Below are 20,968 nucleotides of genomic sequence, written 5' to 3' on the forward strand. Positions count from 1 at the left end.
AGCCAAGATGTGGGATCCGCCTTACACAGCTGCCAGTAGATGATAAGGAAAACATAGTTTATTAGATAAAGCACTTGCCACTCAATCCTCAAGACCTGGTTTTGAACCCCTATAACCTACACAAAAGCAGCATCTCTGTAATCCCAGAGCCATTGCTGTTAGATGGGACGTAGACACAGGAGAATTCCTGGGAGCTCACAGGACAGCTAAGCTGGAATACAACCTATCAAACAATAAAAGACACTGTCGCAAAAAAGGTGGCTTCCTCTGACCTCCAAGACATGTGCTGCCACACCTGTGCAGCCACATTCACACACATGTTAAATATTACATAATTAAATGAAAACATGATATATCTATACAATGGTATTTTATTTCATCAGAAAAATGAAAGTATAGTATTTTCAGGTAAATCCACGGAACTACAGGTTATCATGTTAATCAAAATAGCCTACACTGAGAGAAAAATATTACCAGTCTCCTCTAACATGAGGAATATATATATATATATATATATATATATATATATATATATATATATATATATATATATATATAACATGAAAGCAGATAAACTGTGTTGGGGACAAGGTCTATACAGCAATGTAAGGCAGACTCTGAGTTCAATACAGATATACTTGTATAAAGATGCCAACTTATCATGAAAAGAATTCAAGTGTTAGACACGCTACCTGTTCCCAGTCTACTATAAAGATTAGAGTGCCACATAAATTTTATTTATACATAAATAACCAAATAGGAAAAAAGTAGTTCATTTATACAATGATCTAATTTTCTATATGTTGGCTTTAACTTAAAGCAATCCAATAGGAAGCATGACCTGAAGTCTTTTCAACAACTGACTCTACATCGATGAAAACATTGATCTCATCCCCACCACTCACAATATAGAAATAAAAACTCTGTGACTCATCTAATCTGAAAATCTAACCTTCAGGCTAACATATTATAAACACAATATTGTTTTTTACTTAGGATTTGACAAATACATTTTAAAAGCCTACAGATAAGACTGCAAGAAAGACAAGGGCACATACCCCACAAATACCCCACAAAGAAGCATATACAAGTGGAGCCGCACAAGAAGGTGCTCGCATGGTTAATCATGAGGCAAATAAAAAATGCATCAAAAGGAAATACCATTAAGAACTCATTAAAATGACCAAACTCTTCGTAACTAATATCACGAAGGACACTATTCCTTCAAAATCAACATCATAAGAAAATACACCTGACTGAATAACAAATGCTCTTGTCCAGTGTGTTGGAAGCCTTCTGCCTTTGAGTGTGAAATGTGCCCCAAGATTTCTGACTCTGAGCATGTGGTCCCCAGCTGGCGGTGCTGGTGTGGAATCCTTAAGAGTTGGAGTCATACTGGACAAAATATTTCTCCCGGGGTGAGCCTGGGGTTTTTGCAGCGTGGCATGGCATCTTGTTCTCTTCTCAGCGTCCAAAGGTGCACCCAACGTGATCTGGCAGCGTCTGTTCTGCTCAACATCCCTTCCCCACCTGACAAGACCACATAACCATTGCAACTATAAGCCAAGGAAAGGCTCCCCTTTAGTGGCTTTTGTCAAAGTATTTTTATCTCAGAAATGTGGAAAGTAATTAAGACAACGTGTGAGACCACACAAACTCAAACAATGTCAGTGGAAGCTTACGTGTATAATCTTTTGTAAAATGGTCTATCATTATAAAGCTAACTATATAGTTTTCCTATAATCTACAAATTCCAGTTTTAATATCATAAACCTATCTTTCCAGACTAATATTTGTGTAAGAGTTTGCTGTGCTCATAAAATGGAATGGTATGCAGCAATGAAGGGAAACAGGCAATATAATACATATAATTTTATTACAACTGTATAAAATGTCCTTTTATAAGGACACATATGTTGGTTTTACAGTAGGCACACACACATACATAGCAGAGGCTAAACAAAAATACAAGTCAACACTACCCAACTATAATCCTACAACATGCAATAGAAAGTCAAGGACAGTGTCCCTCAGTAGAAGAATGGATAAAGAAACTGTGGTACACTTACATTATGGAATACTACTCAGCTATTAAAAACAAGGAATTCCTGAAATTTGTGGACAAATGGATTGAACTAGAAATGATCATAATGAGTGAGTTAACCCAGAAGCAGAAAGAATCAAATGGTATATACTCACTTATATCTGGACACTAGCCCAAGGGGCATGTCCCATGAAAGTCTTCACTTACCAGGAAAGTGGGAGAGAAGGGAGGACGTCCTACTAGGACTCTAGGTGAGAGAAGCATGGGGAAATAGAAGGATCCAGAGGGTCCTAAAAACCTACAAGAAGAACATTATGATGGGCAGATCTGGGCCCAGGGGTCCTGCCCAAACTATGGCACCAGACAAGGACAATACGTGCAGTAAACTTAGAACCTCTACCCAGATCTAGTCAATGGACAGGACATTCTCCACAGTTGAGTGGAGAGTGGGGACTGACTTTCACACGAACTCTGGTGCCACACATTTGACCACATCCCCTTGATGGGGAGGCCTGGTGACACTCAGAGGAAGGATAGCAGGCTACCAAGAAGAGACTTGATACCCTATGAGCATATACAGGGGGAGGAGGTCCCCCTCAGGAACAGTCATAGGGGAGGGGAGTAAGGGGAAATGGGAGGGAGGGAGGAATGGAAGGATATAAAGGATGGGATAATAATTTAGATGTAATATGAATAAATTAATAAATATATATTTTAAAAAAGAAAGTCAAGGACAAATCAATGTTTATTTAAATATGGAAGTCCTCTTTGCCATTTTCCACTAATTATATCTCTAATATTTCAAAAGTCATAAAAAGATGGAAAAGTTTAAGTGAATATAAGTGATCCTAAGTCTTGAGTTTGCTCGGGAGTAATATAACAGTGGTGGACTAGAAAAGTTTCAAACTGTTTTTTATGCCTCAACGTAATTCTTGTGCCTCACTGTCTAAAGCAGAGATAGTTTGAGTTACACCTTAAGAAAGCTGCTAATCTGCACTCCGGGCTCACTCAAGTATTTAAGTTTTATCCCTTCTCAAGTCTCTGATGGGTTTGAAGACCAAATAATTTAATTTGTCAATTAAGCTTAGCAGGCTAGGGGTTAAGATGTTTTTAGATCAAGATAGATGTTTTAAAATAGAAATGAGATATGAAGGAGCTGGAGAGATGGCTCAGTGGTTAAGAGCACTGCCTGCTCTTCCAGAGGTTCTGAGTTCAATTCCCAGCAACCACATCCATCTCACAACCATCTATAATGTGATCTGATGCCCTCTTCTGGCATGCTGGTGTACATGCAGATAGAAACTCATATACATAAGAATAAATAAACAAATATTTAAAAAGAAATGAGATATGATAGATATTAATCTTCATTCAAAAATTTAGACACAACAAGATAGGAAAGATGTTTACTTCAAGTTTGCCAAACACAAATATCCAAATCACTATGAATGTAACATTTATATAATTCCTGGTTGTCTCATGGTTCTTCCTGCTGTATTTAGTTAGTTTAGCCTTGTGTAATAATATAAATGTATATGTTAAAAAGAAACATAATAAAAAAAAGATTGAAGTCAAAAAAGAAAAGAAAAGATGTGTCTCCTCTGTGAGAGTGTGGCCTTAGGAGCACAGGGCAAAAGTAAAGACTGCTCACCTTTAATAGCACTGCAACTACAAGATCTCTGAGGGGAATCTTCACCCAAGTTTTAGGAACACATAGAACTTCTCAAATTTCCAAATCAAAATTCAAATTGCATATGCCTTCAAGGACTGACCTTCTAGAGGGCATAAGCTTTTGTGAGTAATTCATAACTGCATAGGAAGACGTCTCAGAGGAGCACAGGAGACGTGAATTCAGAGGTTTACTTACTATGCAACAAATAGCATCAGCATTTGTAAAGTTAGTAATAATTAGCTTAATTTTTGAAGATTGTTTATATGAAAGTTGGTAAGAAAAATTTTAGTTAGTATTAACCTATCAGTTAACACCAAAAGTGGTTGCTTTTTAAAAATTATGTCATCGAAGAAAGCACTTAAATATTAAGCATCTATGCTAATTATGGTATACAGTCAAGAAATATAATAAATATGCTAGAAAAATATCACTGATATTCATACCTGCATCAAGTCATTTTTTGTAGAAATCAAACACATATATAATAAAGATAATCCTCCATGACTATAATAATGATTATATATATTTAATAAAGTTTAAATATGTACATAAACTGTGTCAACTGCTAACTCAATGCAGTACCTACCATAATACATAGTGTCCGGAATCTAAACATACTTCATTCTACTCTCAAAGCCAGGATCACAAAAAAATTAACAATTAAATTTCATGATGAATTCAATTCTTTAGGCCTTCTAATTCAGACAGTCTAGAAAGGACATTCCCAAAGCAAAAATTATGATGTGATCATGCCAAACCCGAACAATGCATACACTGTGCAGGTTGCATCCTTTAAGCTCTGAAAAGAAAGCATACTGCTCTCTCAATGTCAGGCATGAATAACAAGGGCCTGGGCTAAAATTCATGAACACAAATTAGTCATTTCATAATAAACCAAAGTAATAGTAAATGATATGTAAAGGATTAAATATTTCTGACCAAAAGTGCCACCAGCCTAAATATACATGTATTTTGTAAAATCGTGCCTTATATAAAAAAAATACTGTTTAGAACTGTTGTAATGTTTCAATAGAAATAATATATTTGCATTAGGTTAATTTAAGATTCATAATTAATTTTTTATAAGTAGTGGTCCTATCATTTACTACCAAGTCAACACTCTTGAGAGAGAAAAGTAACAGTAATACGAATCACAGTAGGACAACCGGCAAACACTGGGTCTACTCTGGGCAAAGTAGACTATACAGGTCCTCTCCTTATCATCAGAAATGCCAACAAAAACAAGTCCTTAGTGTACTAAATTTTGTCTTTAATTTTAGTTTTAAGAATGAAATTCTATATATCCTATTGTACATCTGTATAAAGAAGAGAAAAATATTTATAGTGTATTTTCTGAATAAGTTCTAGTTTTATTGTGCCCCAAATGGTCAGATTGGACAACAAACTGTCACACATTTAATGACCAAAATATAATTACAGCTAAAGGAAAATATAGATTCCTTCACTATGACAATGCTAAAACCCAACAGAGGAAAAAAATTTAAAATATTAAGAACACTATTGTATAAATTTCATTACAAAAAAAGGCCATTGTTATGTTCATTTGATTGCTGCCCAAAGCAACTATTAACTCAATGCAGTGCCCTCTGATAGTTTCTGGAGTCCAAACATGTTTAACCTTGCTTCCAAAGCCAGGATCAGCAAAATTAAATATATCAGATTTAATGATGAATTCAGTACTTGAAGACTTGTTTACTGATGATATAGGTAATTATCTCTGTGTCCTGGTTAAATAATTAAATTTGAAGGAAAATGAGCTTACAATGAGAAGACTTGGTGACAAGAATTTAAAGTAGCATTTCATCAAAACCTATGAAAAGGATTTATTAGGATGTAGGCACTTTCTGTTTTCACTGCTGGATAACTAGCTGGTTCACGGTAGCTGCAGAACAGAGTATATACCCTGCCATCTCCTTCATGTTCTAGAATGGTCTACAGACCTAAAGCACAACAGCCATGCTATATGCCCTCCAAACAAAAGCTAGTCTACATAATCTAATAATTCTCATTAATAAATATGTATGCATCATAAGCTAAACAGATAGTTTAGCAGCTTATATTCATGCCAGTTCAATGGTTTATGAGGTTGGCAATATTACTGGCATACATGAAATCTTTCTTTGACACATCGAGCTTGGCAATGTTTTCAGAGAACATTAAAAAAAAGATATACAGCTTTTCACCTTTTATTGCTAATATGGCATAAAAATTAATTTTCCTGCCATCTACAGCTTGGCAGAAGTTCAGCTGCACGCTTGCAAATATGACTGCTTACCTAAGAAAAGACCTAATCTCAAGACTGCTTGGTAGGGTATCCTCTTAATAATGGATCTTCCACAAGTGACGGACTGTATTCTAGCAATTTCTCCTAAAAAGCAACTCAGAATAAAATTACTTGGCCAAATCTACCATTTTATTTTCCTGTCACTTCAAGGATTATAATTAATATCTCAGCATAAATATTGACTATTCCAACCAACTAATGAAAACAAGTATACCAGGCAAAACTGAGGTGAATTATGTAACTCAGAGTCTCCAACCACCAGCGTCCAGACCCGGGGAGACTCCACTCTTAAGACTGCATCCTCCTGTGGCATTTCAGCTCCGCCCTCCATGAAGTTTGTGAAGGATAAAATTTTAATAACATGGGTTTTTGTTCTTCTCCAGGAGCTAGTATTCATTTTTAAGAGAATATAAGCAGAATAAATAAACTTCAAAGATCAATTTATCTAATCTAAACACAAAATACAACCCAAAAATTTAAATGTGTTTACATAAATTGGGAATTCATATATATTTTCTACGCTCTCCATACTTCCAAAATAACTATCTGCACAAATAGTTTTACTTGATCACAAAAATAAGCCACGTAGTTGATTATTTGTAAAGACTAGTAGAGCAGTTTGTAAAAATAATGCCACATATTTTTAAGAATTAGACATTAAGAACATATACAGGCATGATTTGTTTTCTAAAGCAGAATAAATTCATTACTTATTAGTATCTTTAAGAAAAATTAAACAAGATTGGTTTATGGAAGCATTAGAAACTTCACAACTTATTGCTTAATTGTACCAGAATTAAATACCAGAATTTAGGAAGAGCACTGAAATTATAAACATGTCAACAACAACAAAACAAATGTAAGGCCAGGGCAATGACAGAGTAACTGGGATACCCTGCCGACATTTACTTCAGAGCTCTGCCTCCTATGCTAGCAGACCAGCTCCTACAGTGAGCATGTGCCGAGCAGAAACTCCCCATGTAAAGAAGGAGGACCAAAGACATGACTTATAAAAGATGAGTACTCAGTCTAAAACTCTGGCAGCTTGGTCATAGAAATTTGAAGAAAGGCGTACGCTACTTTTATTTTAAGATTAACATAACATATGAAATTTCATGATAAATTAACAAGATATGCCGCTAAAGAAGAAAATCATGTCTTAAAATCTAAAGAGCCTATTGTAGAATGCCCCAGCATTTCACCCAATGTCCTGCCTTAGATTAGTCTGAAAGTGAAATATGAAAAAAATAGTCCATTCGCTAAGAAAAAATATTTCTATATACAAAAAGTCATAAATGTATTTGCCACCTTGAAAAATTTTAAATGACAAAACAAAAATCTCAGGGCCTCCTTTTCACTGGCTGTATTAAGATACATATTGTATAATGAGGGTTTTTCTTTAATCTCTAAAACAGCCTGCCTCACAGTATCCAGAGACCCTGAAAGGCACAGAGCAACAGAACCATTCAGTATTCCAAGCACTATTAGTCCCCTATCAATTTCTAAACATTTTCAGGCATTGTGCTGTAACATCTGCTGGGTCCTTCCCTGTCTATATTTTAAATAAATGGAGTATTTTTTTATTATTATTGGAGTAAAACAGGAGAGATTCTCAAAAGCTGAACAACTTAAATGAGGGCAGAACCTAGTGATAAAACTGCATTTTAAAGCTCTCGCCAGGAGAATACCTCCGTCAGTGAAAGCCAGACAAACCATCCAGAACATATGTTCATAACTGCACAACCTTCACCACACACAAAAAGAATCCGCTGAAGGAGCAATAGGAATGCACCATGAAGACCCTCCAGAGCCGCCGACCTAATACAAAGCGCTGCCTGCAGGTCCTCACACAGCTTATTAAAGAGCGGTTATTGATCGACCCTGCATAGAGAAATGCCTTCGTCCAGAAAGCATCTTCTGGATGATTTACAAGAACATGCATGATTGCTAATTCACATTTTCAACAAGCACACATGATTATACAGCCCCGTGCTTCTGTGTGCAATGCCATCACAATCATGATTGCAGGGAAAACATTTTAAGTTAATCATGTTATTTATTAGGAAAGAGACAGTGAAATAGCCTGGTGTCTGTATTGTGCTTCAGAGGTCAATCTATTTACATTAACATGCTTTATATGCCCTAAAAATAAGAGATTTTTCCTTTAAAATCAAATTTAAAATGCTATGTAAAAATGCTGTTTGGTTTAAAAAAAATAGCACCCATATATTACTAATACCCCAAGGCAAACAATGTCATAGACATCCAAGATTGCTACTCTGAAAATAATATTAGAAAAAGCATAGTTCAGCTTTACTCACCTTACGTTGTTCAGCGTTTGTCCAAAAAGCTCATTCTGTAAAATATTTGGTGGGGATGAAAAAACCCCATGGAAATGAGATAAAACAGAATTGCAGACCTGGCGCAATGTCTCAAATTGCATTTTCCTTCTTTTTTTGTCCTCCTCTTATTTTTCCTTACCACCTGTCTTTAAAAGTCATCTATTCGCAGGCACCATCAAATAAAAACATGCCAATCAAGTTCCATATTTCTCCTGAGCTCTGTGAAAACTGTGCTTAAATGAGCAGAGGTTGATAGTTAATTGTACAGTCATTATTCTTCTAATTCAGTCGTAGGAGATTCAGCACTCGGGCAGCGTTCGGCTTCTCCTGACTGTAGCAAGAATTCTAAACAGCAGTGAGCTTTTGGGCATCCCCAGCTGAAGTGTGAGCCTGAGCAGCTTCCACGCACTCGACTCACATTTCTCTAAGCCTATTAAAAACACGCAATGAATATATGCTGTCGTCAGGAGTTTCTGCACATCTGGCTGCCAGCAATAAAATCTCACAAGTAATAAAAATGGGACAAGGTATCTTCTCAATGCTGCTACTGGGAAAGAAGAGAAAGTGTGCATTTTTCCAGCCTCTTTCTCTTTCCTGAAAAATGAATGACTCCAACCACAAGATGTATCTCTTCAAGCTACTGCATAGGACCAAAACACTAAAAATAAGTGCTCTGTTCTCCTTTCAGTATCACGAAGAAATAAAAATATGACAGACAACAGGCTTCTACCACCTACATCATTAACGCTGTACTTCTACAGCGCAGTACATTTACAAAATGTGTACTTGGTTATATTAATTCCTCATTCAACATGTCTTAAGTTATTTTTAAAGAGCAGTGAATAATCATTCTGGTCTCTTTCTAAAGGCCATATATAGTGACTATATATAGTGGGTTATGTAATTATTAAAAATATTATAATCATCTCAATTAAAATCCAACTAAATGGCGCCTATTACATAAAATGCTTCCCATAAGTTAAAAATAAGTAACCATGATCAGATATATTTTATTACTCATTCTTAATTTATTCTAGCTGTGGTAGTCACAGCCGTTTGACAAGAGGCTGTTTCCTGAAGGTTCCAACAATGGTCTTAGACTACCCTCTCATGGCATCCATCTTTTGTGACTAACCGTGTCTCAGATAAAATCCTAGGTTGGTCTGCATATGGGGACATTTATCTAAGATACTCACTTACAAGTTTGACCTAAACTAAGTATGCCCTTATTTTGATATAATCATTTCCTATTTTATGGGTGATGATCAATCTATTTGTCAAACACATACAGCCATTCGTAAAGTACATTTTCTGTTTGAAAGAGGCTTCTAAATATTGTCATTATTTAGAAAATATTATAAATGTTAATTATGCTACTGTTTTATAGAGAATGGAAACTAGGGTTTTAATGACTACACAGATTATTAAAAAGGATTTGGAATGAGAGTTTTCACTTTGCCCATTTCATGTGCTCCTTCCTATTTTCTGTATATTTGCACACGGTCATTAGCACATATACAAAACTTACTATACCCAAGCAGCTCTCTGCTGAGGAGCAGGAAAGCTATGACCCAGTGACCTAACCACAGATATTTCAGCATGAGAAAACGTCTCTAAATCTTTTTTTAATTTTTATTTCGTTCACTTTAATCCCAGTTGTAGCTCCCTCCCTCTTGGCCTCCTGATCCCACCCTTCCTCCTTCATACCCTCTCTCTCCCTCCCCTAGTTCTCAGAAAGGGGAGCCCTCCTCCCCTAACATCTGACCTCAGCTTAGCAAGTCTCATCTGGACTGCATGTAGCCTCTTCCTCTGTGGCCTGGCAAGGCCGCCCGCCATGGGGAAGTGATCAACATGTGCAGGCCAGAGTCGATGTCAGAAGTAGTCCCTACTCCCCATATTATGGGACCCACAAGGAGGCTGTGCTGCCTATCGACTACCTCTGAGCGAGGGTCCATCTCCTCACCATGCATGGTCCTTGGTTGGTGCATCATAATCTGTAGCGCCTCCCTCCTCCGCCCAGATTTGTGGCTCCATTGGTCTCCTAGTGGAGCTGCATCATCAATAAATCTTAATACACAGTAATTTTAAGTGTGTTGCTTCTATTTACCTCAATCAGAAGAAACCCTACATGTTTTGCATTTGTATCCTCTGATCATAGTTTGATAATTTTCACCTTAAAATGGTCAATTTTTAAGATTCTTATTTTTGACTTAATTTCATGGCTAACAATGTCTGTGATAAAATTTTCTAAATAACTGTTCTTTTGGTAGGGTTAATTTTTATAAATAATTAAAGCATTTTGAAACAAGTCTGCTAATTTAGATGACTATAAAACAAAAATATTTTTCTATGTCGCAAAACTGGATCCAAAAGGAGGTCATAATAAGAGTTTGAAAAGTGACTGCCTTCCTCAAAGATCTGTTTGATACTCTCTCCGTGCCACACACACACCACTAACCCTCCTGGCCCCTTTGCTCCTATATCCTCAACATCCCTAAGTGGTACCTCCAAGCCCTAACTCCTCATTACTACCTTTTCCTTCTCCCTACTAATCCTTAGTGAGTCAAACATCAAAGGTACACTTCTGGTTTAGATTACATCCTCCATTGTGCATTCTCCTTATAACCTCACTTACTCTTTGCATTATTGGAGAAAGTAAAATCCATATATAGTTACCTTAAAATTTTTTGAAAAGGTTTCATTCCTGGCTCCATTCAAGTGTGTCTTACATTCTATTTTAGTCATTTAGCATAGTGCCCGGTACAGATTCAGTGTTCAACACACATTTGTTGAATAAATATTCACATTTTATTAAGTTGCTAATTTTTTATCTATACCCATAGATGGGATAGAAAATCACAAGGGGCTTGATTTTCTGGTATATTTATGTTTGTTTGTCTGTTTGCTTGCTTGCTTGCTTGTTTCAACTTCCCACATGGTATCACATCATGTCAACATTGTAATTTAATGAACTTTGTAACTGGTCATGGTCTCAAGTGTTGCAAAGAATGTTAAAGACATTTGCTCCGTGTTTTTTGTTATACTGCAAGTTAACAAGCAATAGAAGAAGAGAAAGTACAGAATCTATAGTCAAGAGCTAGAGTGTAAGCACTAGTTGAATCCTTATTAGTTATAATACTCCAGGATGTTTATGTTATATATTTCATATATGCTTATTTTAAGTAAAAACTAGCACTGTCATTCATCTCCCAGAGTTATTATTGAGTTAAAATGTATAATGTACATAATGTATTTAATATACTCTACAATACAAAGTATTTAGAAATCCCACTATAAACAACGTATAGATGCAATTACTGATAAAAGAATTTAACAATTACATTCCGGTATAATTTTCTTGTTTTGTTCTGGTTTGGTTTGAGTTTTTTGAATGTTTCCTTGGTTGGTTGGTTTTGTTTTTTGAGACAGGGTTTCTCTGTGTAGCCTTGGCTGTCCTAGACTCACTTTGAAGACCAGGCTGGACTCAGACTCACAACAATCTGCTTGCCTCTGCCTCCTGAGTATTCAGGTTTTTAATCATATTTATTCTTCAAAACTATTTATAGTTTTTTCACACATGTCTCTATTGTCCTATTCTCAGATGGCAGCGGCAGATAATACTTATAATTTTACTTTCCAGAAAACTTAAATAATAAATGACTTACAACTAAGAATAGAACCTTATCTATATCTTGTCCAGTAGAAATGAGAGTTAACATATGAAAGTGATGAGGAGGTGGCCTTAGTTTCTCGTTGGCTGTTCTACTATGATTTTTAGTAACTCACTGAAAAACCAGGGTCAGTAGGACTTTCAATAGATTCAGAAATGCTTAAGAAACACTTGAAAGCAAAGGTAATTTAAGTAAAGAAGACACATAAAATGCCATCACCACCTCAAGTTCAATCCACGGGCAATTAAAATAATTACAAAAATGAAAACAAGATATTTTCACCTATTAAAAAGGCAAAATATTGACCATGTGACCATAAAATGAGCAATACTCTACCATACTTGTTGGTAGGAGCCTACATTGGTACAATGTTTTTGAGGAATATTTAGTGATAAGTATCAAAGACTTCAAAAATATTTAAAACAAAAGAAAACAGAACAATAAAAAACAAAGATTAAATTATCTCAGGATATAACATTTTTCAACAGTTTGTACAAACAACCCTATAATCACAGGATAATTACTAGCCCTTAAGATGGGCCTGCAAGCGTCCGTGTCAGTAAACAATACAACAGCTTACTAACTACCTTTTGTTCAGCCAGAGTGCCCATTAGCAAGAGGCCCCTTTTTCAACAACACAATTCTGAAATCCTTTAAGAATGCAATTTAATTGTTACTATGAAACATCTAAATGAGGAGAACACCAAACTTAACCCTAACCTCTTTATAAAACTATCTTCAAAAGTATCAGAAGCACAAACTTAGGGTCACGTATGCTTTGGTTCATAAACATCCAATGGGTGCTAGTTAACTATTAAGAAAACTAACATAAACTCAATGAAAGAGTCAAAACTTGGGGAAGTTTCTTACTTGATAAGGCGCCGTTACTCAGGGCATAGTTAGAGTTTGTTATTTTAAAGAAGTGCACATTTTGCTTTCATTCTCTTGCATGTGTGTGTATATATTCATTTGCCACTGTGAAATCATAGAAGGCAACTTGAAGGAGTCAGCTCTCTCATCTCACTGTGTGGGGTCCAGTGAATGAACCTAGTCACCAAGCTTGACTGAAAGCATCCTTGTCCCCTGAGCCATGTCACCAGCTCTACTACTTTGCTTTTCTCAACAGGATCCCAGTCCAAAGCAAAGGCTAATCCCATAACCCAGAACTCAATACACAGCACCCCAGGCTGGCTCAAAATATGGACTGTTCCTGCCTGGGGCTCCTAAGTAGAGAACAAAAGCTTGAACGCTAACTAACATCTAGTTAACTTATGATTTTTAAGAGTAATAAAGTGCGGCCAATGGGATGGTGCAAAGAGAAAAGGCACTTCTGAGAAGCCTGACACCCGGTCCAGTCGTCCTCTGACATCCATCCATGAGCCATGGCATATACACATCTGCACTCATACATGAAAAACATACACAAACACATAGTAATAAGTCAATGTAAACAAAAGTACCAAAATGTTTCTATTGAAATATTTACATGCAAATAACTCAACTTGTATCTAACCATAGCCAATGAATTATAGAAGCTGTGATGACACAAATATGTAATCATGACTAGAATCCAGAAATGCTAACAGAGCTTTTCATTTCTTAAAATATACAGCTGTGTGCATACAGTCTCATATCTACATATATTATAGCTTATGATTCATATATAAATATACACTGCGTGTGTGTGTGTGTGTGTGTGTGTGTAATGTTGCAACTGTATCTATTTCCCACTACTCTGGTTTTGCTCCATTGACTATCTGAAGCATGTGAGAAAGGAAAACAGACACCAGAAAACATCTTCAGAAGTCCTCAGAGACCTACAGAATATGGCATTTAAGAGACTTTTAATATCCTAAAGATTCTTTGACAACAAAACAGGCTAACTCCCGGCAACACCCAGCCTACCTCAAGAAGAAGACAAGCATCAAAGAACCTCCTTATGGAGATGGCTTCAAATGTGGCAAACCAGCCACTGGGCAAGTCGGCCACAGATAAATTCTGCCTAAAAATGGGCAAGCTTGGATACAGGCAGAGTCAACGGCCAAACTCTGGCAAGACAGGGTAAAAGCCAAGTCCTCAATAGTTCCTGTCTCACAAATATGTCTGTCAGCTATATTCGGCTAGAAGGCTGAAGATGATGCTCCAACATTATAGTGAATTTTGGGTGACTGTTCAGGCAGTAAACTGTCTCATTTTTTTTTTCTTCTCATTTTAGAAGCTGCTAACCTGCACTTCCAGTTCACACAAGTAAAACTTTTATTCCTTCTCAAATCTCTGATGGGGTTTGAAGTCCTGATAGTTTAGTCTTAAAATTAACCTAAGCTGCTTAGGGGTTAAGACGTTTTTATGCCTAGATAGAGGTTTTGAGTTGGCAGAGATGACAGAGGACAGATACTGATTCTCATTCAGAATTTTAGACTCACCAAGATAGGAAAGATGTTTTCTACTAGGCTGCCAAATGCAATTAGCCAAAATAACTTGAATGTAATATTCACATGATCCCTGATTGTTTCGTGGTTCTTCTTGCTGTATGTAATTTTTCTACTTATGAGTAATAATATAAATGTACAAACCAAAAATAAATTAAATTAAAAACTTTTTAACAAGCCCTATCCTTGGGCTTTGCAAATTGATATAATCTGTTAGAAATACTTCTCTGAAGCCAAGACCACAGAACCATTCACTTCAGAGACAACAAATAAGAAAAGAAACAGCAGGAATAGAATTCTTAGCAAACGGGGATAGGAGACATTCAGAACAGAGAGTCTTCCATATGCCTCAGTTTAGGGTGAACCAGGCAGTATATTCAGGGACCAAAGAAAGAATAAGTTTAGACCTATGTACATATATTCAAATCTAAAAGCAACTAGAATATTTGTATTCATAAAATTCTGATGAAGGGGCTAGAACAATGGCCCGGTGAGTAAAGCATTTGATAGCCAAGGGTAAAGACTGAACCCACACAAAGGCCAAGTGTGAGTAACACACACCTGTATCCCAGAACATGGCAGCTAAAGACAGGCAGAAGCAAGCTGCCTAACCAGACTAGTCAAAATGCCAAGTTCCAGGCTCAATGAAAGTAGGCTGCTGCCATAATCCCAGCACTCTAGGGGAGGCAGAGGCAGGCAGATCTCTATGAGTTCGAGGCAGCCTGGTCTACAAAGCAAGTCCAGGATATCCAGGACTACACAGAGAAACCCTGTCTGGAAAAATCCAAAATAAATAAATTAATTTAATTAAATAAAGAGGTTGCATAACGAATTTAAATTTTTACAGATGCCCAGCTGCTTTCTGATATAAACATTTAGTATATACACTTCTCTGAGATTGAATTCTGTGTTGGTACATCATGACTTCAGAGCACAATTGTAATCCAAATCATCTCTATCATCTAATTCAAGGAGCAAAGAGAAAGCAAGTATATACCATCATGCAAGCATAAAGTCCCAGCAACACGACTGCCTCTCAGACTTCTCTTTCCTGCTAGGATATATGAAGCTAATCCTGCTGTGCTTTGGCTCAGATAATTTTTGAGAGATGCCTTAAAGCTGACAGCAACACAAACGTATTTTTTCACAGCATGAAAGAATCCAGATATTAAGGCCAACCGATATCACTTCCCAAATGAGAGCATTCAAAGTGATACCTAAAGAATCTACCTAGACGGAAAAGAATGAGTGTTTTAGAAATGATAAGTATGTATGTCCAATGTTACCACTGCTGGCTCCACGTATAACCAACAACAACAACAAAAAAAAAACATTAGTGGCAACACGACAATCTGGGAATCCATCTGAACATGAGTCAGATCCAATGCAATGGCTTGAGTTACATTCTCCGAACACAGCGCAAGGAACGTTTACAGCCTGGGACTCCAACGGCTACACTGAACCTGCAAAGTCATTTCCAAAGCTTACCTACATTCTTCAGGAAACAATAGTGACTGAACTCTGTTATGTGAAAATAGCAATAGTCATTGTCCCAACTATAAACATATTTCAGCAAGATATGAGAGCGGCGCCATCTATAATAACATTGGCCTACAGAGCTCTTATCTGTAATTCCTTTCATGAAGTTTTCCTCTACCTGTTATGTTACATTGTTTCTTTTGAAATGGAGGCGCTTTTTTTCCCATAGGTAACTTTATTCCATCAGTACTAATTTTATTTCAGCCATCAGATAGACTACCAAGAAATGTGTCTTAAAACACCAGAATTTGGTTTTGCTTCATTCTAGTAACTACCTCACTGTCTATATGTATAATCAGGGCATACTGTTGCAGATATACACAACAGCTTTTCTCTTTCCACTTTATAAGCAGGTAATAGTTGTATGTGCAGTTGTATAAGCAGGTTTCATTGTGAGATTTTCGCACATGTATGTAGCGTGCTTCAATTATAGTCATTCCCGTGTTTGACTCTTAATTTCTTTTTAAAAAGAGCATCAATTAGTTTCTATGATGAAAGAAGTTATTTACATAAAAATATGAGAATAAATTTTAACATGGAAGCCTTCTGTTTTCAAATTAAGTTGCATATTACAGAACATTTCTCATAAATTAGAATGCATTTTTATCCTTGTCATTTACATAAGACATTCAATTCAATATGCAGAAAAAGTAACCAACAGCCTGTCTCTGGCTGAGGGCAAATGGAAACAGAGTTAGAAGTTAACGTTTTTTTCTATTGCCTATGGTGTGTTTTTACGTTCTCTTTCCTGCCCATTGTTTTGGTCTGTGGACAAAGCCCCAGTGGCCATATAGAACTGTAACAATTATCACTAAGAAGGGTAAACTTAAAGGCAGTATTAAAGGTGATCCCAATGGGGTATTTTCCCACCTGCTTCACAACAGGCAGGAGGACGGGAAGAGTTTCTAAAGAGAAATCTTGTTGGAGTCAGCCTTGTGATGAAGGCTCAGTCAACTGCTCAAGTGCCACCTTGATGTCTGTAAAGGTACTTAAGCAGAAGACATCAAAGATTCATCTAATGAATTAAACTGATTTATTACATTTGATGCTGTTGAGTATAAGGACAAATATCTAAAACGTAGTTTGCAGTGAATTTAGAGGAGAGTCAAGAAGGGGTATATGGGAGAGTTGGGTGGGAGGAAAGGAAAAAATAAAAGTAATTAAAAATAAAGAACTAAATTGTAAGCTAAATCAAAAATTATTTTACTTCCATCCCACTACAATTACAAAAGAAATAATACCAAATTAATGTCTAATATTCTAGCATCCTGGACCCTAGACATACTTAGCAAGACTGCAGCTTCTTCACGAATGACCCCCTCTACATGTGGAAGAATCCAGGTTCATCATATGAGCCTCAACGCTCCTCTCTTCGTCCTTCATCCTGGAGTGGTATGCGCTAAGTGTACAGCCACTTGAAGAAGCAGCCCAACACTCCCCAGCCAGAGGTAGTGAATCTCGACGCTAAATGACTCAAACTGTTGTGCTGTACAAAAATAGTCAAAGACTAAAGCACTGTTTAAAAGCGATTCCTTCACTAGAGACGTGTCTGTTACGTGTTAGCTGCAGCTTCATGGGCACCTTTTTGGCTCCTAAAGAGCACACAAGGAAGGAAAAAAGGCAGAAGGAAGGAGAAAGGGTGGAGTGAAGAGGGACCGAATGTCATCCTGACACTCAGGAGTTTTAACTCATAGTCTGCCGGGGTGGACAGTACATAAGCGATGCCATGCCTCACTGAGCAGATGGACATAAAGAGCATTTGTAGCAGTAACTCTGAAGCAGTCTCGGACTGCGAAGTTCAGAGGAAGCTCTCCTGTACAAAGTACCATTCGAGATAAGAATCCTAGAGCAGCCAAGTGTCAGGCACACGGAGAGTAGAACACTTGTGCTCCAGGTGCCGGGCACGGGCACTGTGTGTGCAAAGGCCGAGCACGAGCACCAGGCAAACAATCAGCAGAGGCCCGCGCAGGAAAAATCGAGTTAGCCGGAGAGGAAACAGCGGACACAGCTTGTAAGACCTTGAAAAGTGGTTGCGGATTTTGATTTTCAATCAAGTGACAGCTCACCGTTACATTGGAACAACTCTCCTATGTGTCGATGTATGGTTGAAGTCCTAATGGTTACAATCAGGAAGATGCAGGCACGAACAAGAACCACAACAGAAGAAGTAGACCATAAATATATCAGAATGTTATTTTACTCTATGTGGGGAGATGGACATCAATTAGAAAGTTAACATAACAATCCAAGCAAGGTATTAGTTGGATTGGATTACAGGTGTCCTAGTAAGAGGACGAGGAAAACAACGGACTAACAGTGGAGAGACTGAACCAAGTGTCCTCAGACACCGGCCACAGCAGGGGGCAATGCTGTGGGAAGATCAAGAGGAGTCAGCATTGATCTCAGATCTCAGATTTCGTAAGGAACCAGGCAGTTAGCACTACACGGTGCTAAGGCAGAGCGCTAACTGCCGAGCCGCGAGGGGTAGAGGAGGGAGAGCTGTTGAGCTGAACTTGAAGTGGACGCACGTGATTCTTTAAGTGGCACAGAGGAGACAGGCATGGTGGCTGGCCCACGCCTTTTTCCTTACACAGAACTCCCCTGCCTCGTTGTCTTCCAGCAGCACCCTACAGAACCTATTGACCCATACACTCATGTTGCGGTTTTTAAGTGATCCCTGAATTTATTTAAAAAAAAAAAAACAAGATACTGTAAAAGTGAGTAAAAGACTAATTTTAGCATTTGTTATAAACACAACTCTCAAATAAATTATCTGAAGGAATTATAATTATAATTATCTGAAGGAGTAAAACACTAAAGAACAAACTATACGTATATGTCAAGAATTGTGTCAAATGACATGCATGCATTTTACACGCACATATATACATCAGGAAAATAAAACTTGCTTTGCATCCATAATTGACTACCTATACTCTGTAGTAGCACCAACTTGATTATATAAAATACCTGTGATACACTTTTTTTTTGAAAGATTTAACTAAAACTTTGTTAAGCCTGCTTTATCAACACAGGTTTTATGCATCTTTTTAAAAGACCATGTAAGTAGAAAACTCAGAATTTGAAAACACAAATAAGGGAAATACTTAAGAAACGGACAAAGAAAAATGCCTACATGGAAATATAGTAAAAGAAAACCGAAATGAAAAGACACGACCGGAAAGGGCTGCTGCCTCAGCAGGGAGGGGAGATCACACTCAAGTTTAATTTTCCAGTGCAGGCACTGTGTAATTAGGTAAGCGCAGTAAAAACTACTCTACGGATAACCTTCAAACCACCCTTGGAAGATTCTCATCCCACAGAGTTCCAAGGCACACACCTCCAATCTCCCCAACTGCAGCACATAATCTGTATAAGCAACTAATAGATAGATAGATAGATAGATAGATAGATAGATAGATAGATAGATATGTGTGTGTGTGTGTGTGTGTGTGTGTGTGTGTGTGTGTGTGTGTGTGTGTGTATCTCAGAGAGAAAAACAGTAGAATATAGAGAATAATAAGCTTGGTTCTCTACATCATTTATTTTTTTTACTGTCCTATTATGAAAAAAAACTAAATTGTTCAAAATGACTAAGGAAATCCATACAATTCTATATTAATTTAAGCATTCCAAATCTTAAGAGCAGTCTGCTATGTATTAAATGTCTTACATATTGACTCTTGATATGCACAAGACTAATTTCACTCCACTTGTTCTCCAGGATCCACAATGTTAAAAGTGACTACACAAAATTAAAACAAACACCCGACACACGCTGTCACGGGCCATGGAGAATGCTCCGCCCTGCGCGCTGGCTGTCACAGTACTAGCGAGTGTTCCGCAGGCCTGACAGGCAGAGAGCAGGGCCCATCCGCAGGCCTAGGCAGCTACAGTAATGCCCAGCATGGCCATAGCTCTTGGGTTTCTTTTTGTTTTTCTGTTGCATGGTTTGGTTGACTTGATTTTTGGTTTTCGGTTTCACTTTTTGAGAAAGAGAGAAAGGGGACATGAAGTGGGGTAGTGAGACAAGGACAGTGTGGGACCGGTTGGAGTCAGGGAAAAGAATATGATCAAAATGTATGAAAACTGTTTAATGAGAGAAAAAAATTAAAAACACATTAAAATTGATTATAATGATTAACTTTTATATTTTATAAGCAGGAGAGAACTGAGTAATCCAAGACACATATTACTGTTCAAATTGAATAGTCTCAAAAATGGCCATTTTGGTATTAACATACAATTTTCTCAGCAATAGCTACAAGGAAGGGTGCTGCTGGTTAACAAAACCACCGCTATTTGAGTAGCAAATTACCACCATTTCAATGTCTTTCTACCTTTCGTTCCCTTGCCTCTAATTTTACTAAGACATTTCCCTTAATGCTATTAATATCAAAACTATATTTTGCAAGTGACTATTTGGTGCTTTAAAAAAGTCTTGTTAAGATAAAAATAAAAATTTTTCAAGAAAACCGAAATAGGGCTCAAGGACACTAGGCGAACACTACCCACCGGCATCACCTCAGCTGGGCTCATAGGGGCCCACAGAGCCTGAGGAGCAGTCAGGGAGCCTGAGCTAGGTCCTCTGCCAACAGTGGGGCGGAGGGGTCTCTGACTCTTTAGTCTGCTCATAGGTCCCTTTTCCTCCTACAGGGTTGCTTCACATAGCCTTGATTTGTGGGTTTGTGCCTCGCCTCACTTGTTACAGCATGCTCAGTGCAGATCCCTGGAGGGCTGCTCTTTTCCAGAGGGAAACAGGAGCAGTGGATCTGAGAAAGAAGTGAAGTAGGGGAGAGACTGAGAGCAGTGGAGGTCACTAAGCAAGAGGCTATCAATTAACTAAGGCGCCAGCCAAGGACAATACAGGCGGTAAACCTTAAACCCCTACCCAGATCTAGCCAATGGTCAGAACATTCTCCACAGCTGAGTGGAGAGTGGGATATGACTTTCTCACATACTCTGG

The 20,968-nt window shown here is 37.5% G+C and overlaps 1 protein-coding gene across 41 annotated transcripts in view; it reads right to left on the reverse strand.

Annotated features, from left to right (window-relative positions):
* RIMS2 (regulating synaptic membrane exocytosis 2) overlaps positions 1 to 20,968 on the reverse strand; it is a 458,924-nt gene that overhangs the window by 280,637 nt on the left and 157,319 nt on the right. For 2 of the 41 annotated variants that reach the window (XM_084751264.1, XM_084751269.1), the window contains exon 1: positions 8,343 to 8,996. The exons of 32 other annotated variants lie outside the window; for them this stretch is intronic. In XM_084751264.1, coding sequence (XP_084607390.1) covers positions 8,343 to 8,464 — 122 coding nt within the window. In that variant the 5' untranslated portion in view covers positions 8,465 to 8,996. Of the gene's footprint in view, positions 1 to 8,342; positions 8,998 to 20,968 lie in introns of those variants that run through there. 7 more of the 41 variants (XM_084751265.1, XM_084751267.1, XM_084751268.1 and 4 more) reach the window with 7 other exon arrangements.

Source organism: Acomys minous (genome assembly GCF_964271855.1).
Source record: "Acomys minous genome assembly, chromosome: 12".
Classification (NCBI taxonomy): Eukaryota; Metazoa; Chordata; class Mammalia; order Rodentia; family Muridae; genus Acomys; species Acomys minous.